The sequence below is a fragment of the Coenobita brevimanus genome, chromosome 17 (genome assembly GCF_032717465.1).
Source record: "Coenobita brevimanus isolate Jiangsu-jjx chromosome 17, ASM3271746v2, whole genome shotgun sequence".
In the NCBI taxonomy this organism is placed as follows: Eukaryota; Metazoa; Arthropoda; class Malacostraca; order Decapoda; family Coenobitidae; genus Coenobita; species Coenobita brevimanus.
In genome coordinates this window covers 3,691,648-3,712,821 of record NC_136970.1, presented here as the reverse complement: position 1 = coordinate 3,712,821, position 21,174 = coordinate 3,691,648, and the positions used below count along the sequence as shown (strand labels likewise).

The window sequence follows — 21,174 nt, the reverse complement described above, 5'->3', positions numbered from 1 at the left end:
AGTACCGCCACCAACCCTAGATATCATCACTTTTGTTTTATCTGCATTTACCCTTAAACCCTTCTGCCCCATACCATCTCTCCACTTCCTAAACCTTTCCTCCGCCTCCCTTTCATTCTCTGCAATCAACTGTTTAATAGTTCAGTTCTTATTTCATATAAATGGGAAGTTCTGTGGTAATTTTTCCAGATGTGTACTGAAGTGGGAATTTGCAGCATGAAATTTACCTGCCATACTTTATTTCAGAGGGCATTATTATCCATCTAGTAAATAGATATACAAAAACACACACCCTAGGCTGGTTACAGAGGATGATTACCTGTATTTTGATTTTCCACAAACCAGTCACAGTGCTTGATTTGTTTCTAACCACACAACACAGTCCATGGTTACCCAGTGCTGTTGTTGTGCAGTTGTTTCTCCCACTTTTTATAGGTAAGTGTAGGTAGGATTTGGCTAGGTTAGGTTACCAGGAGGTTAGATTACCAGCAGTAAATGAAAGTTTCAGGGGTATCAGGTGTTGAGTTTTAAAAATTAATATTTCCACTGGAAAACTTTCTTATATTATTTTGTTGGATTTATGTACCAGTATTTGGCTCTTGTTTTGCAAAGTAAGAATTATTTCCACTCACACATAAACCTTTTCTCAATTGGTGACAGTATAGTACAGGTACAGTATACTACTGTGGTGGGCGAGTAGCACCTGTATAGCAACAAACTCTCATCTCTTTCTTTGTCCAGCTCCCTAATGCAAGAGTTAACCATTATTCCCAGTCCTTCATGTATGCAACAGGCCAACTCTGGAACTGACTCTGTCAGTATTTCTTACTGTCTATGATCTCCAGTCTTTCAAACATAGCATGTCCAGGCATCTTGAAATGATTGGATTTTGAATTTCTCTCTCTCTCTCTCTCTCTCAAGTTAGGCTACAGGTGTGTTATTAATCACGCAGGTGTACTGTATACAGCATATATTTTGACCAGTGTAAGTATGATATTGGCATCTTGCTGTTATAATTATTAGTTGTAGATTCACTTATACTCCGAATGTTGATCACTGGCTCCACACACAGTACCAGTACCTGTTTTTGACTGATGTGTATATCTCTAAATTTCAGTATTTTTCGGATACACACGATGGTTTTTATTTTTCATTTTTTTCATTTATCATCCAATCCTATGTTACCCCATGAGGAGTGAAGGAGCCCGGGGTTAGGCAAGTTGGTGCTGACATTTATGATGCGAGTGACCAGCCTCACTCATCTCTGAGTGACATAACATGAGCAAGAAACCCCAACCATCCCTTGGATATAAACCTAAACAGGCTCAGTCCGACTGGAGCGCCTTAATTACCCACTAAACCACCAGGTGCCATAATTTGGTTATATGGTTACCACCCAGCATAATAAATGGTTTCCTGGTGCACAGGAAACCATTTGGCTTGTCAATCAGTGTAGAGTCACACATAGGCAGAAGGAAGAGGAAAGAATGAAGGAAAGAAAGAGGGAGTGTAAAGTCTACCTGTAAAGTCATCCGTAGGCAGAAGGAAGAGGAAAGAATGAAGGACAGATTTTTATTTTTTATCTGTATAATTTTGAGTTACTTGAGAGGAGCATGTGGAGTGATGTGGAGGGACAGGTTGACGAATGAAGAAGTGAAGGAACGTTGTGGGGTAGATGTGGATGTGGTTGAAAAGATTAGGAGAAATACACTGAGGTGGTTTGGACATGTGGAGAGAATGGAGAATGAAAGACTGACTAAGAGGGTGTATGTAGGTGAGGTGGAGGGAGGGAGAGGGAGGGGTAGACCGAGGATGAGGTGGAGGGATGGAGTTGAGAGGTATATGAGGGAGGGGGGGGTGAGTTGGGGGGAGGGGAGTCAAATGGTGGGTGACAGAGTGACTTGGAGGCGTTTTGTCTGCGGCCACCCTTTGCGGGATTAGGGCGTCGGGCTATAGATAGATAGATAGATAATTTTGCTGTACCATTATCATGTTTATTTGAAAAGTTTTTTTTAACCCACCCTGTACTGACTAATTTATTACAAAACCCACGCCCAAAAACCGACAATTTCCTCCCCCCCCCAAACCTTCGCTTTTGGTGAGAAATGATGGAAAATCACCAAGTAAGTGCATATCTGAGATTAAAAATGGTCTAGACATGTGACCCTCTGAACACCTGATAGTGTGTTTTCTGTAGCTGTGCTGCTACTGTCGCATTTTCAGTGGTAGGGTAACTATTTGAAACCACTCAAAATACATAGATATTTATTAACTCCTAACAGGCGGGCGACGTTACATAACTTCCAGCCATGTTCGGTCCTAATTTATTGGTGAAATTGGGTGATAAGGCATCCTTGTCACCTATTGTCCTGCTGTCTAGTCTGCCAAGTCTTGAAACGAGTAAAATAGAATATACATATATAAGTTGTAGTGTTATAATTGTTCAAGTATAATAGTACTGTATATGCATACATAAGTTTTATTGTCATAAGTGTTCAAGTAAAATAGAAAACACATAAGATTTTGAAGACAATGAATAGTGTAAAGAATGCATAAATGATAAATATAGCGTTCAGTGGTGAAGAAAAAGCAAATGAGTTAATAGTTTGCTAGCCTTGCCACAGGCATGCCTGGTGATAAGCTGCCTGACCGCTCTCCTCCCTCACTCCTCCCCCCTCCTCCCACATCCAGCAGAGGCGTTAATATTACCATGCATGTAACACCTCTTGCGTTCGTTTTTCATCCATTTTCATCGATTTATGCATGTTTAGGCTAAGTCTTTGATACTTTATTTTTCCGAAAATATGCCGCCCACACGGTTGTATAATTGATATGTTGCCTGCCCATAAGGGGTTAATTTGGTACAAATTTACATGTAGTACAAGAATATATTAGTTTTCACACAAAAATATAGTCGATATAAGCGTTGTTTCATTCATGAACACATGAAAATTGCCAAATTCTTGCACAGTTGACTCACAATGACTGTTGTTTCAACTTACATTCTATTTTTCAACTTTCATTATACTTTTCCACTAACATTATACCAGTTTCCACTTTGTATAACTTATCACATATTTACAGGCCTTACTATTATACTGAGCCTAGTATTATCTCAAGCACACACAGTATCAGTAATGCACTAAGGTGTGGTAGAGGAAGGTGTCCCGTGTATACGTATCAAAAATCACATGCGAAATTTGAAAAATGTGCAAACGACAGACCTTGCAATAGCAAAACGTACTTCGTACGTCGTGAGGACTGGGCGTGAAAAAAAGTTGCAACACGCATCGTACGTCATGGATATGGGGCGGGTTAATATGTAATGTATCTCAAACTTTGACATATTCAGGCCTGTTTACACTGTGTGCATGCTGTATTGCATTTAAGTATTTTATTACTCCATAAGTATAATGTAGATATTGGAGAGGGAGAACACAGAGATAGATGTAAATGCCAATTATTTTCATATCTACTTACTTATTTTTTTTTTAAGGCTTGTTGTTACTGTTAATAGTTTTTGTTGAGATGTAATTCTTTGCCATTTCATTACTTATTTTCAGAATGCCTTTTTGTTTGTAGGTGTATCATATGTAAGTACTGTACAAGAACTTGCAGATTTCAGTTACGGTATTTCTGAATCACTAGTTTTTTTATATTTATAATGTAAATGTAAGAAGCCATTAAATTTTGGCCTGTTTAAGTTTAATTGTATGCTATTTGCAGTGTGAGTGTAGGAGTTAGGTAACTTCTCTTTTATTTTCAGGGCTCTTTACAAACATGTAGACTTGTTTGTAGTATTTGCTGTGTAAGTGCAAGAGTTTGCTAATTATTTCTTTGTTTTCTGAGCAACAGTATTTGCATTCTGACATAATTTAGATTTATGTATTTTGCTGTGGAATTGTAGGAATGTGCTAATTTTTTTTGTGTCATTTTCAGGCCTGCTTACATCTAGCACATTATGATCAACACCTCCCTTTGCATCAAGCACAGAAGTTAGTTTTTTTTTAAGCCCCCTGTTGTCCAAGAAATTGAATAAAGAATAAAATGGAACTGCACAAATTAACACCAGCTCTGCTTTTGTTATTCATAATTGGCGGAGGCTGGTGTGATGACTTAATTGAACATAACACTATTCGTGAAAGTGCTGCTTGCCCCTGTGAGGATGAACTGTTGTGTATGTCACTTGGTGAAGCTCAGCAAAAGAACGCTTCAGCGCCACATGTTCAGAAGTTCATCCGGAAGTCTCAAAAGGCAGAGGTTAGTATTGGTGCGTGCGCACACACACACACACACACACACACACACACACACACACACACACACACTGTAAAACCATCCATAATCCCTCCCTTCTCACCTTGTCTTGTGCTTTTTCCAGATCCGGTAATGGCATAATATCCATTAGTAAGTTGGCTTGGAATTGGAGGAAAAGTTCTTCGGTCCAGTAATGTCTTTTATATTTTATTTTTGGTACCTAAAGATAGCTGTACTCAAATTAGGAGAGTTTTTAAATAGTAGGAATTAGATGTAGCTTTCATTAACCCCATCACTTTATTAAATCCTCCCTGTGCTGCATCATATCATCTGTTCATTGGTCAAAGGAAAAGAAAAATGGATATTAATTTGATAGAGTGTTAGTTTCAATACAGTGACATCTTATTGTTCTTCCATCCATCCATCATCCAATCCTATGTTGCCCCATGAGGAGCGTAGGAGCCCAGAGCTAGGCAAGTTGGTCCTGACATTTAAGATGAGTCGTAGTGTTTATTCTTGTTATTTTTGGAAGATTTTATCCAGCTTGAGAGGCTTTTCAGATTCAAAGAGATAAATGCAGCCTTTGTTAACCCCCATCAAAACAAGAGGCCTTTTTCAAGTTCAGTAGAGTCATCTGGAGATAGCTAGATTAAAATACAAAAGTACATCATGAGCCTGAAGGAGTTAATAATCAGGCATATTCTGTATCATGCTATCCTTTAGTAAGTTGGGCTGGAATGGCAAGAAAATAAATCCCACCAGCTTGAGGATGTGATGAATATTCCACGTGGTAGGTAGGGGTGCCCACTATCCACTCACTTGATGTAATGCTGTCTTTAAGGTGACCCTTCTCTGAGTGACAGTCCTAATGGTTTGCTGCAACCCAGGAAACATTTACAACACTGGGTGGTAACCATATAACCAAATAACTGGGTGATGTGGATCCTTCTTGAAACTGAATGTAGAGACAGTAATGTGGCATCCTTCCAGGAACCAAATCTCGACACTCATTTGCATGCTTTGCTGTGGTGAGACGATGTCTGCAGCAAGGAAACATTGGTTTACTGCATAGGGCAGCCCTGCAAGGGCAATATCATGGCTGTGGTTGATGGGTCTGCTTGGCCAGACAGACTGGGACTGCTCTGCTGCTGCTACAGTTGTTCTTGCTGCCAGATAATATCAGTGTACTTAGGAGAGCACCTTTTTGTGAAGATGTATGATTATGTTATTGTTTTATGTTTAGTACAGGAAATCTTAGATTTTTTTTTTTTTTTTTTTTTTTTTTTTTTTTTTTAAATAGAGTAAATCCTAGATACCGTGGTATGTGTTGCCTTATTTTTCTTTGAGTAAATCCAGAGGAATTAACAGAAGTTCCTGTTAAAGTTGCATTGCTATATGTAAAGCTGATTTTCCAGTTTCTATTAATATACAGTAGCATTTGTTTGGAAAATTTAATGATATTTTCCAGACTTCACATAGATAAAGTACTTACTGTAGACACTAACTTATTGTATCTGTTCTCTCCAGGTTTTTGCATTTGTGTTGAAGTGTGAGCCATCAGTGTGGATGAAGTTCAACTGGACCAAGCTGACAACCATTGCTATTGTTGGGTTCTACGACTCAAATCTCCTCTGCCATGCTCACAAAAATGGTGTCAGGGTCGTTAAGTTAGGTAAGCACTGATCTGATATAGACTCACACTGATATTATGTATTTGTTGGCTGGTCACTTTTGGCTTGTAATTATAGTGATTCCTTTTTTTTTTAAGTCTTTTCGATATTTTTTGTCAAGTTAGCTGTCTATCTGTTTATATACCTAGGGTGCTTCCCCCAAGGAAAGGGAGGTAGCTGAGACAGGACAACACACTCCCAATTTACTCATCCACTGAAACACATTCATTGGCATCTTAGCTCCAAGGGGAGAAGGGACAGATCCTCACCGCTCCACACCACACGAGGGTCAACTGTGCGATGTAGTCAGTGACATCTGCAGCAGGGCCCAACAGCAGAGCTGGTTTATCCCTACCACATCATAATGGACCCATCCCCTTACCTGCACCTGACCTGATCAGCAGATCAGACCAAATGCAGGAGTCAAGTTCACAGCAAGTAAAAAAAAGAAGAAAAAAAAAAAAATCTCAATGTTCTCATTGCTGTTTATGAGCAGATTTGGAAGTTTCTCCCAATTTAGGACATCAGTTGTATGGAAATATGTTGATATTCTGGAATGTATCCTTGAAGTAATGAAGATTGCCTGTTTATCTTTTACTTTGGTGCATACACTGTCATACAGTCACCTCTCACATAATGTGCGAATATTGTTCCTGGCAGGTCTCGCTTTATGAAAATTCCGCGTTATACAGCCATATGTTTACACATTAGAGGGTTTCATGGTACCCAAGCCAGCCCAAACATCACATTTTGGGTCAGTTTTCCGGGATTTTTCCCAGGACATTTACCTACCTAAAAATGACTTCAGTACCCACAAACATTGGAGGATTCCTCAGCTTGAATTGAAGACTTTGTGTGTGTTTATAGAGTCATTTGGAACTTCTTCCCTCTCCTGTCAGTTGCCGTACATGACCAGGTACTTTTCCATCATAACAAGCCCCGGGTCAGATGAATAGCTGACTCATTGACTTGAGACTTTTAGGCGATGGCACAATTACGTTCTTCCTCTCCTTCCACTTGATCACATCAAGCTTCTATTCCTGGGTCAAACTCTTCCGCCATCTTGCTGAGTCATGGTAGGGTGGCACGGTTAGGCTGGGTCAGGTGGCCAAAAAAAAAAAAAAAAAAAAAAAGAGCAAAGTTAACACACAGCATGTGTGGAGGCAGAAAGCGGGCAGAGGGTTGACTGGACTGGACTGGAGTGGCACAGGATTCAGGGTTGCCAACTCACATTTTCAAATGTCGCTATGCTCATGCCTAAAAGTCGCTAAAATGTCGCTAACCATTCTGTCAAAAGTCACTAATATTACTCCCCCCCCCCCATATTTTTAAGATCAAGTTATAGCAGTTTTTCTGCACAGTATTGACGAAATAGGCAATATTAATCAATAGGTCAAACATGGCCAGAGTTCCTTCCAGTTTTTTTGCTTCACCAGGTTTCTTAAATGGGAGAACTGTGTCGCACTCTACTAAAAGGCTCTGCAGCTTTCTTATGTTGTGTTTTTGTGTTTCTCATGGTCACACAGTTTTGCAAAGTACACTTGCAAATTTTACAAAATTCATTTCTGTCATCTCCAGGGACCTTGAGAAGCCAGTTTTTGTACTTTTCGTCTTTTAGCCACGCCTTTCTCAATTTCTGCAAATATTGTGGCTTGCCCATTTTAAAGTAAATCCAAGCACTATCTTCTGGGCTCAGAGTAGACTCGTGACTGAGTGTGTCGTATGCACTGTGTAGGTCTACTATGTACTGAAGTTTCATAAAGACATGTCCTGTATGGACGCTGGTGCCACTTCTTAAATACAGTAGTGTTAAACAGCTTATTTCTATTATATTATGCTCATCACAGATCATTAACAGAAAATTGGTTGGCACTTTTTTTTTCTAAGTCATACCAGATATACTTAGCACCAGCATAAGTACCAAATCTCATACATGCATTTTAGTACCTAGCAAAATTGGCATAACCTGAGGCTTGGTCTGAGCAAACTGCCAAGAGGCAGGGAGAATCAGGGGATATGTCACGGGCAGATGCAACGCTTGTTGTGGCTAAATCTGCCTGCGTTTTGTCTGTTTCTTACCGTGTTTTGACCAGTTGTCTCGTGTAATGACTAAATATTCAATAATTTTTGGCCTCAGGCCGCATTTTCACTAGTAGCGTAGTACGTTCTTTTATGAAATGGGCAATTTTTCCACCCGCATAATTTTTCTCTTTGAAAGTTGGTTTGAAACAGAGATGTGTCATGTCTCCATGGTTGTTCAATCTGTACATGGATGGGGTAATAAAAGAGGTACAAGGTAGGGTAGTGGATGTTGGAGTGGCCCTGGTGAGAGAGGATAGTGTTTGGAAACTCCCTGTACTGTTGTTTGCAGATGATACTGTGTTGTTGAGTGAAGACGAAGGGGAGCTGCAAGGCTTGGTGGATGAGTTTGAGAGAGTGTGTAAGAAACGGAACCTAAAGGTGAATGTAGGGAAGAGTAAAGTGATGGTCTTTGAGAGAGGTGAAGTTAGTGAATGTACAGCGAGGTTAGATGGTGAGGAATTGGAAAATGTGAGTACGTTTAAGTATTTGGGTAGTGTGATGAGTAAGGATGGAGGTTTGGAGGGTGAAGTGCTTGAAAGGGTACAGCAGGGAAGAAAGGTTGCTGGTTCCTTGAAAGCAGTGATAAGAAACAGGGAAGTGAGCATGGAAGTGAAAAAGTTACTACATGACAGTATTGTCATACCAACTCTAACGTATGGAAGTGAAGCTTGGACATTGTTGGAAGGACACAAATCAAGAGTGAGAGCAGTGGAAATGAGTTATTTAAGAGGAGCCTGTGGAGTCACGTGGAGAGACAGGCTGACGAATGAGGAAATAAAGGAGCGTTGTGGTGTGGATGTGGATATGATAGGAAGCGTAATGAGGAACACACTGAGGTGGTTTGGCCATGTGGAGAGGATGGACGGTGAAAGACTGACGAAGAGAGTGTATGTGAGTGAGGTGGAGGGGGGAAGAGGGAGGGGGAGGCCGAGGATGAGATGGAGGGATGGGGTGGAGAGGTATATGAGAGAGGGGGGTGTGAGTTGGGAGCAGGGCAGTGAAATGGCGGGGGACAGGGCGACTTGGAGGCGATTTGTTTGTGGCCACCCCAAACGGGATTGAGGCGTCTGGCAATAGATAGATAGGTAGATAATATTTGTCAATATTGCGTTTTGAGCGTATCTTGGATTAAAACAAAAAAAAAGGCCATGCTATGACTGTTTTCGCACTCTCTGATCGCATGTTATGTGAGAGGTGACTGTACGTTATGTGAGAGGAGACTGTACTATATATACTCTGTGAATATGAGATTTATATCTCGTATGTATTTGTTGCTTATGATTAGTACAGGTACTGTAGTCATCTATATGGTACAGTACTTGGATTTCACTGCATATCTGCCTAAATTTATCTGTTGTGAGAAACCCTGTCCTAGAGTTCATCCAGGATGGCCGTTAAACACCTTCTCTGAGCCCCTTTCTTGTCACAAATCCTTTACCACTCCAACCTGGCCTCCAGCATGAACTCTTCACTCCTTTTATATATACTTGACATTTAAATTGTCTGCCCATATGAAGCAGATGCTTGCCAAATGCCACAAAGCACACATAGGCTCCTTGAGTACATACCATATGTACATTGATAACATACTTTACATTTGCTTCTTAGTTTTGCACAATGTTTGTCTGTATTCTTATCTGACACAACAGTATTGGTATTTGTCTTATTGATTAGATTTTCAGAGAATATATGTAAGTGGTGATAGACAGTATGCGTAAACATAGGCTGATGACAATCTGTGAATTGATAATGGTGAGTCCATAGTTAGTTGTGAAAGTGACTTTATTACTCTGATGATTCTCTATGCAGACCACTATAACTTGGATTGAAGAGGTGGTAATTAGAAGGATGAGGTGGTTATATGGTGTTCTTAGAATGTAATATGAGGGTACATTGAAATGTCATATATGTGGTATTGTTTTTCTCTTCAGTTTTCTTATTATAGATCCAACCCATCCCTTTCTAGCAATTGGATTTTGGGTTAGGATTTTTTTTTTCTCCCATGTGTTGAATTGTGAATGCCATTGTTTAGCCATAAGTGTACCCTGCCATGTTGCATGGATGTTGAGAAGTGCCATAAACATTTTGGAATTTAATATTTATTAACTATACTTCTTTCTTTCCATCCTCTTCTGTCTTTCTTTCCTTCATTCTTTCCCCGTCCTTCTGCCTACGGGTGACTTTACACTCCCTCTTCTGTCTTTCTTTCCTTCATTCTTTCCTCCCCTTCTGCCTGTGGGTAACTCTGCACTGAGTGACAAGCCAAATGGTTTCCTGTACACCAGGAAACCATTTACTATGCTGGGTGGTAACCATATAACCAAATTTTGGCGGCTGGTGGTTTTATGGGTAATTATGGCGCTCCAATTGGATTGAGCCTGTGTAGGTTTATATCCAAGGGGTGGTTGGGGTTTACTGCACACATAATGCCACTCAGGGATGAGTGAGGCTGGTCACTCTCATCTTAAATGTCAGGACCAACTTGCCTAGCCCCGGGCTCCTATGCTCCTCACGGGGCAACATAGGATTGGATGATGGATGAACTAGCTAGTGATTTAACCTAATATAGCATGGTCTAATTTTGACTTATCCATACCTGACATGATGTATAATATCCTCATCCAGTGTTAGCCCACTTACATTCTCCCAGCCATACCCATCCCACCATACTCTTTTCACTTTCCTTCCTTCATTCCTTCCCTCCAGGTTACCTGTCTACCTGTCTACTAAGCACAAACCCATCCCAACTCAGCTCAACCTTGTTACAGGCAACTTCGAAAAAAGTGAGCTAACGAATGTAACAGCCCGGCAAAAGTGGATCAAACTGCAGGTCAGCGATGTCACCTTAAAGTTTCTGGATGGCATCAACCTGGATTTTGAGAGTGCCATTGACCCGTACACCCCAGAGCAGTGGAGCCTGACGCGCCTGGTAAAGGAAACAGCAGAGGCCTTCCATAGTACCCTGCCCAACTCTCAGGTTAGTTAGATGTCATGCCTTCCGTATTTCTCATTTCTCCATGAAGGGCAGAGAGTATCCTTTGTCATACTCTTATTTTGAGTGTCATTTAATAAATTATGAATCATCTTTCTTTTCTTTTTTCTTTCTTTTTCTTTTTTTTTTTCTTTTATGCTATTAAGTTCACAGTACATTAAGGAAAGATTGCCTGCTTGAGATCCATACCACTTATAAAGCTGATCTACCAGTTCCTCATTTTACAGCAGTAATCAAATGGAAAAGGGTGTAATAATTTGAATCACAACCCGGACTTACAATGAGAACTGCCTGTATGTTATCAGATAAGAATCATTAACACCTTCCATTGTCACAGCCAGTGTCAGATAAGATATTCACCACCAAGGAAAAGTAATCTGTGGGTTACTTTTCCATTACAGAAATGTGACCCTTCCACTAAACTAACCTAACCATTGTAGGAAAGTTACCTTTTTTTTTTTTTTTTTTTTTTTTTAATGTGTCTGACTCTGGCCATAGGCTTCACAGCCTGCTCTCAAGGCCCAGCAGTCCTCCTACATACCAACACCTCTACGTGTCACCACTTCGGCGCTAACACCCACCGTCCATATTGAATACATGCTAGGGTTGTCTCATACAGGACTGGTGTATTGGTATTAGCGGGGGTAGTTTTACGACATGTCAGCGGGTCTTCTGGTAGATCAGTAAAGCCTGATTCAATGAAATTCAAATCCTTAAACTGTTCCCTGCCCCGGCCGGGATTCGAACCTGGGTCTGTTAAGACTGCAGGCCACCTCTCTACCGATTGAGCCATTGGGGTCTGTAATCTCAATAGAAAAGTTACCTGGGGTCAGGAATGTATATATAAAAGTTACCCAGGTCCTATATCTAAATAGAAAGTTAGCTGGTGTCAATAATCTGTATAGAGAAGTTGCCTGGGTTCAGTATCTGTATATGTAGAAAAATTACCTGGGGTCAATAATCTATAGAAACGTTACCTGGGTTCAGTATCTGTATGGAAAAGTTACCTGTGGGGTCAGTGTAGAGAAAAATTACCTGGGGTTAATAATCTGTATTGAAAAGTTACCTGGGTTCAGCATATATATAGAAAAATTACCTGGGGTCAATAAACTGTAGATATAGAAAAGTTAAATGGGTTTGGTATCTGTACAGAAAAGTTACAGTATCATTGGAGTCAGTAATCTGTATAAAAAAGTTACCCAGGTTCAATATCTTTATAGAAAAATTTCCTGGGGGTCAGATTTTCCTATGACACCACCAAGGAAGTGTGAGGGAATTATGGAATGTGACTGTAGCTACAAATGGTGACAAAAGTTCACCAATAGCTACTTAATTTCTTCTACTTGTCATTTTCCTGTGATAGCAAATATGTGTGATGCTGAGTGAGGCATGGTATGTTTCCCAGCCTGTAGATGCCTTTTGATATGATGCATCAAGGAGCAGAGTGATGGATATGGAATCTAAGTAGTAAACACAGTGGAATAAGAGGTGAACATTGACCTTGATGGTACCCTTTTTCCCTCTCAGGTGTCGTTTGATGTGGCCTGGTCAGCCAAAGGGATTGATGGCCGTTTCTATGACTATGCAAAAATTGCGGCTGCCTGTGATCTCATTTTCATCATGGCCTACGATGAGCAGAGTCAGATCTTTCATGGCCCCTGTACGGCACGGTGGGTATCACTTTTTGTGTGAGAAAATTTAACCCCTTTAATTCTCTTATGGTCACCTCTTTTCTGGTATTTATTTTGGGTAACAAGAATTTTTTTTTTTTTTTTTCTTTTTATCTGTACATCTATATATATTCAGCTAAGTGATTATTGGGGCATGAGTGTGTTAATAGTGGTACCATTAACCCTCCCATGCTTGGACAACTCTAGTACAGGTATTGTGTTTCAGCTGATGCCTGTTGATTTTTATTTAGCAAAGAGTGTGTCATTGGAGCCTGAGGGAGTTTGTGAGTACTGTATTGTTAACTCCTTTGTTAAGATGACATTTTGTTTATTGCAGACTTGCTACTACCAGACAATATTACTCAGGCTAGGAGGGATTTTGTAGCTGGACAAATTAAATTAGTGGTAGGTGGTGGCGACCATCATCCACTCATTTGATGTGGTGCTGCCTACTTCTTCCTTCACCTTTATCACTCTTTTTTTTGCGTCCCCTTCCTTCCTATTTCTCACTATCATTCACTCACTTGATGTTGTGCTGCTTACTTCTGCCTTCACCATTATCACTCTTTTTCAGTGTTTGTCCTCTTCTCTTCCTATTTCTCCCATCATTCCCGTCACATTTTATCACTCCTCTTTCCATTTCAGGTGGCTTTACATTGAGTGACAAGCCTAATGGTTTCCTGTAAGCCAGGAAATAATTTACAACACTGGGTGGTAACCAAATAACATGTTCCCTGCATGCCAGCAAGTGGGTTGGCAGAGGGTTAGTGCCCCTCCCCGTAACACTACTAACTCAAAGACGAACGGCCACCCCTTATGGGATTATGGCGTCTGGCAATAGATAGATAGATAGACAAATTAAATGAAACATTTATTTAATATTGTATACAGTAGTTCCCCCTCTACAGGGGGGTATAACCCCTGTAAAACCCCATATAAGTCGCCTTGTCAGTATGCAGAACCTGTCGATACGGATTTTCTGATGGCCTCCTTTATATATTCTTTATATAATTCTTACACGACCAGTGTTAGGCTAACATGATTTTAATGATTAAATATGCAGTTCCTCTATACATGTTCCACCAGAGGACTGTCTCATTTGCACTGAATGCATGTTCAGTTGCAGGCACTAAGAATATTGTTATACAATACTGGATATTAAAAGGAGAGTAAGATGGTAGATGGCAATGAGCAGAGCTGAAAGCAGGTGACTAGATATGCAAGTTACACAACACAAAGGAGACAGACTGGCACTAACTTTTTTTTTTTTTTTTTTTTTTTTTTTTTTTTTGGTCCAACTCTGGGCATAGGCTTCACAGCCTGTTCCCAAGGCCCAGTAGTCCTCCTACATGCCATACACAGACTGGCACTAACTGTGTGCATATTTATATAAACATTATATTATTGTCAACAGAAAGGACTATAGGCACTAAATATTTTTTTATTTATTAAAAGTGATTGAGATGCATAGAAAGCTTAAGTGGAACTGAGAGCAGGTGACTAGCTTTGCAAGTTACCTAATGCAGAGGAGAAAAACTGGCACCAACTGCATGCATACAGTATTCATGTATGCTTTGTATATAATATTTTCCACAGAAGGAGCTACAAGCATGCTTACAGCACAAAAGGTAAACAACAACAAAACCCAATGCTAAAGTTCTGGTATGGCAACGAGGCCACAAACTCATTGACGAGCTTACTGTGTTCCAACGCCAGATTGCTTACTCACTGTGACTGAGGTGGAGTGGGCAGTGGCCTTTGTTTAGGCAGGCATCATCAGTGACAGTGGGGTGTTGTGGGGAGCAATGAGTGGTTTGAAAAATTCACTTTTCTTATTCACTGTCAGTTAATGCAACAATAAACAGATGTTGCTTAAATTCAGTCAGATGTTTTTGCTTTGTTGGATGATAATGTATGTTGGGTAATGGAGCATCAGATAGACTGGGGATTACTGTATTCTTGCCATGACTGCAACATGGTATTAGTGTGACAAGGATAGAATTATCAGCTGGATGGATTTTAGGTATAGTATAGCCATCATTAACTTTTTCACTACTAGGGGTGCCTTAAGCTGTGTATAATTGATGTTTAACTAGGAATATGTCACTACATTGAAGAGGTGAAAGAAATACAGTACAGGTGTTACGTTTTGAAAAATAATTTATTCACATACCTTTTAGCTCTTTGGTCACCTACTTTTTGACCTCTTGTACCATGAGTACCCCCTCAGTTTTGGTAGCAATACAAAATGCATTTTGCAAACATTCCACTCTCCTTTGCCTGTAATGCCACCCATCACACCAAAACACACAATATAAACCTCACTCTCACAATAACCTTTGTCATCTGCATAGCTGTTTGTTTTGTTGTCTGGCCCTCTTTTGACTCATAGGAGCACACAGGCCTGGGGCTAAGCTACTCAGTCCCAACTGTTAAGGTATGGGTGATTAGCCTCACCCACCTCTGAATGGCATTATGTGAGCAGTAAGCAGCCACCCATTGGATGTAAACCCCATGTAAGTGGGAGTGCCATTACCAGTTAGGTGTTATTTGCTTGTATGCAACCACTCAAGGTAGTAAATGGAGTCTTGGGTCACTGGAAACAGTTTGCCATGCTATGTTATGTAGAGTTGTATGAAGGTAGCACTGCCTTCCGTATTTCTGGATTCTACTCTGCCATGTATTTAAGTGGACATGAGAATCAGGAGGATCCTGATGATGATTCCTCCTTACCAGGCCAAACTCTGGGATCTACATGACAGCACATGGGCTACAGACATACATTAATTTGGGTATCCCTGTAACCAAGATGGTGCTTGGAGTCCCTTGGTATGGCTACAACTACCCCTGCATTGCCCTGGACAAGGTGAGACATGAGAATAGCCCATTCTTATTGTGCTGGTTGGTTGTTGGACAGTTATGATATCCCTTTCTGTTGCTGTTGTTGCCTCAGTATCATATGAGCATGAACCTGGTGGACTGCAGGCTGAATTAGCTTTTCTTTTGTCCACCATCCTCCTTTTGGGGGATAGGGAAGAAGCTAATGGATTTCTTTATAACTGCAGCAAAGCTGCCCAGATATATTGGCTCCAGCACGTGAAGGCATCTCTTTCCAATACTTGCTTCTGTAAGGTCATGTCTTTTTGTTTAAGGAGAGCATCATGGAAGAGAAGAAGTGTATGAAGGGTATATGTAATATCTTCAGTTTGAAAGGTATCCTTGCACTGAATCGCCTCACCACGTGTGTATATTCAGGCTTGTGTTAGTAATGATGCTGTATTTCATTATTTATCCCCCTTGTATTAGATACCAGAAAACAAATAACACCACCTTACCTATTCCCTACAGGACAATGTAACTTGCCATATCAGGGAGGTACCGTTTCGTGGGGTGAACTGCAGTGATGCTGCTGGGAAGCAGTTCGCATTTAGTTGGATGACTGCTAACAGACACACTCACAATGCCACTTACCAGTGGGACCAAGACTCTCTCACCCCATTTTATAATTATAAGGTAAGGTATGGAGTAGGAGTGACAGAAAATTTTAGTATGCAAATTGTAAGAAAAGTAGTGTGAAATCTATTGTTAGAGGAGGACATAGACTATCCATTCACTCGATTTACTGCTTACTTTGAGGCAGCATGAATAATGAGCCTAACAGTTTTGTGTTGACTGGGAAACCATTTACTACTTTGGGTGGTAACTGTGTAACAAAGTAGAATCATGATGGTCTAGTGGGTTAAGGTGCTTCAACCAGATATGGTCCATAAAGTTATTTTTTGCTCGAGTAATAACAGTTGGGTGAATGACTGGTCACCCTTGTATCAAGTGTTTGAATACCCAGCCCTAGATCCTGTGCTCCTGATGGAGAAGTAAATACTGGATAAGGGGTAGAATGGATGAATAGCAGAGCCCATGCAAGAGGTGACATTTAACCCATTGGCTGCAAAGGTTAATTAGTCATTCCAAAATTTGCCCTTTGAACATCATGTAAAAATAAATAAATAAATAAATAAAGGTCCAGTTCTGTAAATGTGTATAAGGGGAAGGATGTTTCGTTTCGTTTCGTTTTTAAAGGCTCCAACATGCTTGCATGTGTCGGCCTTGGTCACCTAATGGCGGCTCTCCACGCTGCACGATCCATTGCAGCCTCCCTGTTCAGTCCCTTAACCCTAAGGTCACACTTAATGACCTCGTCCCATGTCTTTCTCGGTCTACCCCTCATAACCCCACCCCCAATATTAACACTTCTCACCTTCCTCACCCAATTATCATCCCCCATCCTCTCCACATGTCCAAACCACCTCAATCTACCTCTCCTCATCACAACACCAATACACTCCAGTCCCATCCTACCTCTCAACTCTTCCATTGTAAACCCAGCCCCTCCAGGCCTTGGACGCAGGGACGCACTGCACATCCACCTAATCATTGTCATTTCTGTACGTCTGAGCTGGCGAATGTCTTCCTCCTTCACTGCCCAGGTCTTACTGCCATACAGCATTACACTCCTAACACATGCTGCATACAAAGACCCCTTAGCACGTAGGGAGAGCCCTCTCAATGTCAGGAGAGGCAAGAGCTCCCTGAACTTCTTCCAACCACTTATCACCCTAGCCACAGAGCTAGCTCCAGCCCCACCTCCAGCACACAACATGTCTCCCAAATAACAAAACTCTTCCACACACTCAAGAGATTCACCAGCAAATTCAATCCTTTCACGTCGGATGATCTCCACCTGCTCACCCCGGCACGCCGTACACATAAAATGCCCCGGAAGGAGGAAATAATAGAGGCATAAAACTTTTGGACCTGGTAATGAAGGAGAGAATCCTGAAAGGTATGATAAGACTGAAAATTGATGAAATAACTCACAAGTTGGATTTATGCTGGATAGTGGTAAAAGAAGATTATATTCAGGTGATTATCAAAAGTTCTGGGAAAAGTGGAAGAACTCTGCTGTTTTTGTCGATTTGGAGAAGGCAGTTAATACAGTGTTTAGGTTGTACAGTGAGTATTGAGAAAGTTAAGATTGAAAAACTGGCTGCTGTGTATGGTAATGAGTATGTATGGTAAGTCAAGAACATGTGTGAGAGTGAGTGGAGTTCAGAGCAGAGAGTAAAGGTGCATTTACACTTGGGTTTGTAGTGAGTCTTCTGTGTATTGTGATGCTTGAAGTACTGTTGTGGGATTTCAGGTCTGGGTTGCAATGGGAGTTGTATGCAGATTTGGTGTTGATTGCTGATAGCGAGGAGGGTGCTATGGAAAACGTAAAAAGTGCAGGGAGAATGTGCAGTTTTGTGGTTTAAGAGTAAACACAAGGGAAAGTAGTAAGGTGAACAGAGGCTCATTGGTGGAGAGAGGTTGGTGCCCATATGCTATACCAGTGCAGAAAAGGGGTTGGTCATAACTCCATCCTGTGTGGTGTTCATGGAGGATTGGTGCATGTCTCTATCTATCTATCTATAGCCCGACGCCCTAATCCCGCAAAGGGTGGCCGCAAACAAAACGCCTCCAAGTCACTCTGTCACCCACCATTTGACTCCCCTCCCCCCAACTCACCCCCCCCTCCCTCATATACCTCTCAACTCCATCCCTCCACCTCATCCTCGGTCTACCTCTCCCTCTCCCTCCCTCCACCTCACCTACATACACCCTCTTAGTCAGTCTTTCATTCTCCATTCTCTCCACATGTCCAAACCACCTCAGTGTATTTCTCCTAATCTTTTCAACCACATCCACATCTACCCCACAACGTTCCTTCACTTCTTCATTCGTCAACCTGTCCCTCCACGTCACTCCACATGCTCCTCTGAAGTAACTCATTTCCACTGCTCTCACTCTTGACTTGTTCCCCTCTTGCAAGGTCTACGCCTCGCTTCCATACGTCAGGGTAGGGATCACAATACCATCATGCAGTGACTTCTTAACTTCCATACTCACCTCCCTATTTCTCATCACTGCTTTCAGTGTACCAACAACCTTTCTTCCCTGCTGTACCCTTTCACGTACTTCATCCCCCAAAGTTCCATCCTTACTCATCACACTACCCAAGTACTTGAATGCACTCACATTCTCCATATCCTCACCATCCAATCTCACTGCACACTCTGTGACTTCATTCCTCTCAAACACCATAACTTTACTTTTGTTTACATTAACTTTCAGCTTCCTCCTCCTACACACTGTCCCAAATTCATTCACCAAACCTTGCAACTCCCATTCATCTTCACTCAACAATACTGTATCATCAGCAAACAGCAACACCGGAAGCTTCCAAATCTCAGCCTCATTCATTAGGGCCACCCCCACATCCACTGCCCTACCTTGCACCTCCTTTACAACCCCATCCATATATATATTAAACAGCCATGGAGACATCACACACCCCTGTTTCAGTCCCACATTGAGATCAAAGAACTCACTCAGCATGTAATGATAGGAAATAAAGATTGAAGGGTATATAAAATTCTGAGTATGCCAAATGTAAGGAAGATATGTGGTCCAGTCAAGCCTGAAGAAGATTATGTAAATGTGGCTCTTGAGTATGTTGATGAGTTAGGCCACTTGGTAGATGCCATTAGCATAGATATATAATTGTGTAGTAGCTAGCCTATTCATGAGAGTCAGAAGTGGTTTGGAGAAGCTAGACTACTGCTGCACCTATTGCAAGTGAATGAACTTTTTGTATAAATTGGAAACTTTGTGCTTTCTATATGAGAATTGTGATGCTGCATGAAATTTGAAGAGTACAGGAAGATGTTGAAAGATCTGAGCACAATGAAATGAGAAAGGGGAAACTGATGTGCAGTGGCATACTGTGGGACAGAGCACTGTGAGGAGATTTAAGAAGATGCCTGAATACTGTATTAGAGTGGTGATATGCATGGATAGGCTGAGGCAGTTTGGATGTGTGGAAAGTATATGTTGATTGAATGAAGTTCTATGAAGACATGAACATGAAAGGGGTAGTCCATACTGGCAGACCAAGGAAAACTTGGGATGATGTCCTGAGAAGGGACCTCATGGATAGAGGATTTGACCAGAATGTTGCAGGAGACCATGCAGAGTGGGAAGTAGGCATTATATTAAAAAAAAAAAAGGCTTACTCATACAAGCATGGAACACTGCCATTCAAAACATGCATATGTATGTATGTACTGGTACTTCACCATGCTGAAGGAGTTAATTTTTGTTTTGTTTTGATCAGGAGAGTGACGGGCAAATTCACCAGACTCGGTATGATGATGCCAGCAGTCTAACCTACAAGTACATGCTGGCAGTGACATCTGGGCTGCGTGGTGTTGGCATGTGGACAGCCAACTACCTCGACTACACTGATGATGACCCACACGCCACCCACACCCGCCAACTTATGTGGAGTCTACTGCCTTAATGTGACTTGATCTGACATAGTATTTTACACGACTGAGTAGTGACCATATACTGGAACCAGACTTCACGTAAGAGAGTGAACTTTGTGACTTGATATTATACTGAGGTGACTTAATTTACATGAGGTGACCAGACTTTATGACATGAAGTAACGTTGTCCCTCCATGCATCCTCTTTACGTGAGAGATGTTGCTAGAAATCGTACTTGATGAACTGGGCAATACAAACCAACCTGCTGCGGACCCCAACAACCACCTTCACCTGGACCATTGAAAACCAAGGTAAATCCAAAGTAGTTAGATGGATAGAGATGGCCTGGTGTAATGTGCTGGTAGCCTTAATAGATCTGACAGTAGCCCACTTTATTGTTCACTTTAACAGCTTATTGAACTTGGACCAGTGGAAGACATTAAAGATAAATCCAAATTGAGTAGGTAGGTAATGTTGTGTTTTAGCTGTTGTAACCTTAACTGGGTATGGACGTGACCTTACTTTACATGACCGGACCTTATTTAACAAGACTTAATCATACTTGATAGAACCTGAACTTATTTGATATAACCTGACCTTACATAATGTGACTTGACCTTATTGGATGTGGTGTGACCTACCATTTGACATGACATTACCCAATATAACTGTGACCTGACCTTACTTCATATCACCTGACCTTGCTTAGTATGACATAACCTTACTTAATATGGCCTTACCTTACTATATATGACATGACTTCACTTGTTATGACCTGGCCTTATTTGATATTATTGACCTTAATGTCACACTCCCACATGCTATCCCCCATCTCCTTCCTAGATATGCTCCTAATTTTTATTGACATTATTATCTAGTACTGTAGTTTGGTTGTGCTTGATTGCATAGAGTTAAATTTGATGTTGTTGTAATTGTTGTATTTTTTATGAATTGTTAATGTAGTTTGTGTAGTTGAGTAGTTTGGTAGCTTTTATATGCAGTATTATGACATTGCTACATATTTTTGGTAGTTTAAGATGATATTTTTATTAAATGATTTTTATATATATTTTGCAAGATATTTTAGTGAGAGAGAGAGAGAGTCTAGTGGTAAGATGCTGGTCAAGGTGATTTATGG

General features: G+C 41.0%; 1 protein-coding gene across 1 annotated transcript; it reads left to right on the top strand.

Annotated features, from left to right (window-relative positions):
* Positions 1-3,950: 3,950 nt before the first annotated feature.
* Positions 3,951-20,515, top strand: LOC145391186 (di-N-acetylchitobiase-like). Its single transcript, XM_080265867.1, has 7 exons — positions 3,951-4,260; positions 5,785-5,929; positions 10,778-10,986; positions 12,529-12,671; positions 15,408-15,537; positions 16,020-16,184; positions 19,882-20,515. The coding sequence occupies exons 1-7, from the start codon at positions 4,048-4,050 to the stop codon at positions 20,065-20,067; spliced, it is 1,191 nt and encodes a 396-aa protein (XP_080121993.1). The 5' UTR covers positions 3,951-4,047; the 3' UTR covers positions 20,068-20,515.
* The last annotated feature ends 659 nt before the right edge of the window (positions 20,516-21,174 follow it).